This window comes from Copidosoma floridanum, unplaced genomic scaffold (genome assembly GCF_036245765.1).
Source record: "Copidosoma floridanum isolate Cflo_tuat_1 unplaced genomic scaffold, Cflo_Japanese_pri ptg000013l, whole genome shotgun sequence".
Taxonomy (NCBI): Eukaryota; Metazoa; Arthropoda; class Insecta; order Hymenoptera; family Encyrtidae; genus Copidosoma; species Copidosoma floridanum.
In genome coordinates, this window is record NW_028321890.1 from 20,349,457 (window position 1) to 20,355,472 (window position 6,016).

Below are 6,016 nucleotides of genomic sequence, written 5' to 3' on the forward strand. Positions count from 1 at the left end.
GGCTTCGTTTGCAGTGAAAATACGCAAGAAATACGCGAACCTGAAAAAGCGAGTCTTTGTGTCCAAGTTGGAGAAAGGCCGCTCGGGAATGGGCATATCCCTAGCCGGTCACAAGGACAGGAACAAAATGGCCGTTTTCATTTGCGGCATCGACCCGAGCGGCACCGCGGCCAAGGAGGGCATCCTCCAGCCCGGGGACGAGATACTCGAGGTACGTTCGCTTCTTTGGCCATTATGTTCCTTGGGAAAACATTTTTTTTTTCTCTTTCTCTCTATCTTTGCCACAGGTTAACGGCACCGTGTTCCAAGGAAGGTGCCACTTGAACGTCACCTCGATGATCAAGGGAATGCCGTTCACCAGCTTCAAGTTCATCGTAGTGCGGTGAGTCAAACTTTCCTTTATTCTTCCGCTCCATACACGGTACACTGAATTTCACTTTCTTGCCGGTCACGCGGTCGACCTTGGCCTTGTTGCGCAACGGGCGTTTGCACTCGACGCGAGACCCGTTGAGATAAAATCGGTACGAGTGAAAAGTAAAGTGTACAGATGTCATGATTCCGTTGGGAACATTTCAGGAGACCAGATGCCATCCAGAGCTGCGCCGTGCCGCAAGTCACGGTGTTCCCAACCCCGTTGCCGGGAGAAGTAAGATAATCTTCCAAATGTACAATATTAACAAATGATGGAATGTTTTGTTTGAGCTGTACAAACCTGTGCTAATATATTATGTTTACGTTTCAGGACTACAGTCAATTCAAAGGCGTCCACTTGGTGCCGATAAAGAAGGTATGCATTCATTGCTAGAGCAACGTATAATGTCGCCCGATCGGTTGTTACGCATCTAATTATTGTTATCTTAATTATGTTGTTGTTAATTTTCTTCCAGGGTACCTACGGCCTGGGAATAATGATAATCGAGGGAAAGCACGCCGAAGTCGGACACGGCATCTTCGTGTCGGACGTGCAGGAAGGAGGTGCTGCCGAACAGGTAATAATATCTATACTCGTTAACGGGACCATTACTCATTTTCTCGCTGTTATTATATCTTATTTTTGTTGCTTCAATTGCGAAAACTCGATAACGATTGAACCGTAGCAGGTTTGGGCACAATTATTCCATAGATTTCTAAATAATTGAAAAATTTTTTATTTACCACTATTCGCAATACAGACTATTTTTTTTCCTTAAAATTATAATGCAACCGTTTTATCTGGAAGGAACTTTGTGCCATGAGTATAGTAATTAAAAAAAAAAAAAAAAAAAAACAAAGAAATCATATTTTAAAAAAATAACTGGAAAGATTATATACGTGCCCAAGTCTGAGTTGTACAGTTTCGTGCTCGAGAAATTTGTTTGTTAGAATGTGATGTATATTATTTTAACCATCGCAATTATTTGAAAGGCCGGCCTGAACGTCGGAGAGTTGATACTGGCAGTGAACGCGGACACTCTAATGGGAGCGACGTACGACGAGGTGAGTATTACCATATTATCTACGTGAGCCGAGAGCCATTATAATTTAGAGGCGAAACGATCACGTGCGTAAATAAAAAATATGTCACAGGCGACGGCGCTTCTGAAGAAAGCCGAGGGCGTCGTCACGCTGACAGTGTGCAATCCGAACCAAAAGAAAGTGGCCGAGGACGAGGCGAAAAAGGCCAAAGGAGAGCCCGTCGAGTCTGACAAAGGTACGAATGATGATTATTTGTTGTTCATCAAAGAGAGATCGGTACACGTGATGAGAGCGTTTATGTTGTTTTTTTTGTTTTTTTTTTGCAGAAGCTAAAAAGGAGCCGGAGAAGCCGAAAGAGCCGGAAAAACCGGCCGATCCGAAAACCGATCCCGTCAAGGACTGCAAAGACACGACCCTCGAGATGGCCAAGGACAAGGGCCAACCGATCGGCTTCACCGTCATCGGAGGCACCGACACGCCCAACGTGAGTCCCTGTCTCGTACTTACATTGTAAGGTATATATAGGTATACTTATTGAATGTTCTGTCTCGTCGCGTAGACCGGAGTGTTTATCCTCGACGTGTTTCCGGACGGAGCTGCGGGCAAGGACGGTCGTCTGCAGACTGGCGACCGCATCGTGGACATAAACAAGCAGCCCACCAAGACCATGGACCACGACACGGCTTACCAGACCGTCATGAGGATCACCCAGGGACCTGTGAGTTTTTTTATCCGACAACCATTGAGAGGAAACAAATTTGTTTGCACTGACGCCTTTTGAAATTTTTATTTTTTTTATTTTGTTTTTCCTATTGTTTCAGGTAATACTGATAGTGCATCGCAACGAGAGAGAACAGGAGGAGATCGAGGTGGAGCTGACAAAGAAGGCGGGCAAGGGCTCCGGCCTCATTTTGATGGGCTACAAGAACGGCAAAGGAGCCTACGTGTCTGAAGTGGTGAGATATTTTGCAAAGAGAACATTTGGTCCCTGAACCGCGTCTCTGAAAAATATTCAAAGTGTTTTTTTTTTTTTTTTTTTTTTTTTTTTTTTTCACGTAAACAAACTGATAGGGATGAAAGAGCGCATCTTTGTTAGTTGTTGGTTGCAGTTGACAGATTTGTCCACTAATGCTTTGGAATCGTTAAATTATGCGTTACGATATAATATAAGTAATGACCAGTTTCATTCGCAACACAAATAATTTTATCGCTAAATGAAAAAATTTATCCATCTGAGAAACGTTAGAATTACATGAAGCTATTTTTTTTTTTTTCCATGATACATTTTTAATATAAAACTTTGATACGATACACGGATTTTCATTGAGCTGTCGGTCCAATGGTCAAATCCATGGTAGATTAATACACTCAAAAGTCCCCTAAAAAAAAAAAAAAAAAAAAATATCTTAAACGTGCCAACAACAGGTGGAGGGCGGCACGGCAGCGGAGAGCCGAAAAATCACCAAGGGCGATCGAGTCATATCCGTAGGTGGCACGGACCTGCGCGAAGCTTCGGTCGAGGACATAGCGCTTCACGTGAAAGTCTCGAATCCGGTGCAGCTGAAACTTCTCAGATATAAGACCAAGTGACAGGTGAGTCGTTTCTGCAAACGCGCAACAATTTTCGCCTTAATTTTTTCCCCCTCCCTCTTAGCACGAGAGTTGAGAGAGAGGCACACTTTGTTGCGCAAGAGTATATACACGTACATTGCGCTTTCCCGTCGTATCGCACGGAGTTGTGTGAAAAATCGGTATCTCAGTCTACAAGTATAGAGCAACAGTGGAAGCGTTCACTTTTGCGAAGCTGCTGATCACCATACTGCCATATGATTCGTTTTATTAATTTTTTTTTTTTTTAACCGATCCGTTTGACAGATGCATTGAAAAAAAAATTCGTCAATTCAAATAAACGTTATTAAACAATGTGCATTTACATCAAATAAACAATGTTACTTGTAACATAACATTCAATAGATATTTATTTCATAATTTTTTTAGTTTACATTCATACAAACGTTTATTTGGATTATCAGAATTTTCATTTTTCTTTCAGAGTTTTTACTAGAACTGCATACATAATATGGTCTAAATTGCCGTAAAGATACCTATACACCGAAATACCTGATAATGGTTGTTCCGTAATAAAACCAAGTAGTTAAAAGCCACCGCGAACCGTTAAAAGGAAAAAATAAAAAAAAAAAAACCCAAAGATGCCATTCACGTGGACATTAACTAATACTTGCTCGAGCATTTATACGCTCTTACTAAAAGTCCACGTTTAGCGGTGTACAGGGCAGATAAGAGCCTAATTGGATCGGCCGCACAGATAGGTATACACGCCTCCATCCGTACAAGTAAAAATACACCTCCGTGTTTTTTTCCAGTTCCCATAATACGCGCACGTAACGCGCAGCTGTTACGTTTGCCATACACCTTTCGGGGCGCATTCCTAATCCAGAGAATCGCATTGTTGTTCCGGGACTCGGTGCAATAACCATACTAATCAAGAGGGGGACCGTACCTAATTGCGCACATTTGCATACAGAGTGGGTACCTACGCTCGTTTGCGTTGTATATGTATTATGTTCCGATGTTGCAACCCGAGAGCCCATTTCGACCTGCCACGGATTTTTCTTTTTTTCTTTTTCCTCTCCGAGGAAGTTTCCTCCGGTATTATTTCAACTCCGAGCGACTCTCTCAAAGCACGACCCAACCGGGCATCGGAGTTGATTGCGAATAATCGAGCATCAATAAAAAAAAAGGAAAATTAACGCAGTCGCGCGTACGGTTGGTGTTTTTTTTTTTCCAGGGTTCTGCTGGCGGAACTCTCCTGGTGGTGGTGATGAGGCTACGTCAACGCAAGCTGGTAGCGGCGCCGGCCGCCTAAAGGGGCAGCGTCGCGCGGAAGACTCTAGTGTGATAACTTCTCGATCTAGCGCGTCCTTTAGCGTGTACCAAAGATAACATAGTGTAATGTTGTGACGATGATTATCATTATTATTATTATTACTACGGGCGTGCGAGGAGAATCGGGTGAAAAGACGTGTATTTGAGTTAGGAGTTAGGCGAGCGATGAGAGCAGAGATGCAGAGCAGCGATCTATGCTAAACGGTTATTGTTGTATGATTGGCATTTGTATTGGTTTATTATACGGTAATAATGATATACCAAACGCTGTTGGCTGTTATAAAATAAATGAACGCCCAACTCGTGGAAGCTTCAATACATGGGGTAACAGCGCCTCGGGAAAGATATGAAGAGACGCTCTTGAAAAAATTATTGTTTTATCAACTACTGCTTTCAAAGGGCGAGGGCTTGATATATATATTACAGTCCTTGCATAAAGAAATAACTGATTTTCGGCCAAAAACAAACATCTATAGAATAAATGTGCGGGTTTGATTTTTTCGTGCGAGTTTTTAATTAATCAGCCCGTACGCAAACTTGGGATTTGTACGCGTTTTTACCGAAGTTGATTGATGAATTGAGAAAAGAAACGAAAAAATGACTGTCCCAACTCAAGTAATTTGGTGCCATTTCATTGTCTGGGGAATTTTTACCGTTACACACTGACCTACTCTCTTTTATCGAGAAAACAGTAGAAAGTCCCCTAGACCGTATGATCAATTTTATTTCATACAAATTACGTAATGCATTTAACGACAGTGTTAAACTCAACAAATGAAAAATCATTGACGTAGCGGTTGCATTTGAAAAAAAAAAAAAAAAAAAAAAAAAATTAAAAGTACATTCCAAATAATTGCACTGAGAATATAACGTACGCGTACGCCTATACATGCACCGCATACGGAAGATACAATACAATATAATTATAGCTGGGGACCAAATCGGTTTGACAATTATTATTTCCTTTGCTCGATTATATAGTTCGTTACGCCAAATATAGGAGAAATAATGTGACGTTGGAAACGATTCTCTTACGTCATCAGCCAATCACAGACTGGACAACTGAAAAAATAAAAAAAAAAGGTACCTATAACTCCTTTGAAATCTATCTACTGACCGCCATGTGTATCTATAGAGTTACAAGCTCTGTGGTGGTATCGATCACTTTTTTTGATGAATTTTTTTTTTTTTTTTTTTTCATCGTATGTAGGCACTTTTGTGGTCACTGGTCCTGTAAAACTCGCGCGTTCAAAGCCAGATACAATTAACAAGGAAACCGAGTCCAAAAGGGATTTTCCGACGTATAGATTTACGGAATTATGATTTACCCAATCGTTGACGAAACTATTGAAAGGAATGATTTTTTTTTGTTTTTTTAGAAAGACGTAACATTGTAACAAAACTTTTAATCACGCCAAAAGTGTGTTTTTTAAACCTTTTAGACTACGAAATCGACGTACATTGTAATCATTTGAAGGATTGTATATATAAGGCATATACAAGAAGAAAAATCTACACCAATTACATAATTTAAAGAGAATGTATAAGTATGTATAGTAGAAACATTAGCGTACGTGGTAATGAGTTAGATTTTAATGTGTACATAGCGTAATTTCTCGCATTTCCGTGTAACGATAAGTGGTTTAGTTGTATA

General features: G+C 40.9%; 1 protein-coding gene across 1 annotated transcript in view; it reads left to right on the forward strand.

Annotated features, from left to right (window-relative positions):
- Positions 1–5,553, forward strand: part of LOC106639269 (inactivation-no-after-potential D protein-like) — a 16,197-nt gene extending 10,644 nt beyond the window's left edge. Inside the window, exons 10-21 of the mRNA XM_089590919.1 lie at positions 15–211; positions 288–382; positions 577–646; positions 743–787; positions 888–989; positions 1,405–1,476; positions 1,567–1,690; positions 1,782–1,939; positions 2,015–2,173; positions 2,277–2,411; positions 2,881–3,048; positions 4,265–5,553. Coding sequence (XP_089447045.1) covers positions 15–211; positions 288–382; positions 577–646; positions 743–787; positions 888–989; positions 1,405–1,476; positions 1,567–1,690; positions 1,782–1,939; positions 2,015–2,173; positions 2,277–2,411; positions 2,881–3,045 — 1,322 coding nt within the window. The 3' untranslated portion in view covers positions 3,046–3,048; positions 4,265–5,553. The remainder of the gene's footprint in view (positions 1–14; positions 212–287; positions 383–576; positions 647–742; positions 788–887; positions 990–1,404; positions 1,477–1,566; positions 1,691–1,781; positions 1,940–2,014; positions 2,174–2,276; positions 2,412–2,880; positions 3,049–4,264) is intronic.
- Positions 5,554–6,016: the final 463 nt, after the last annotated feature.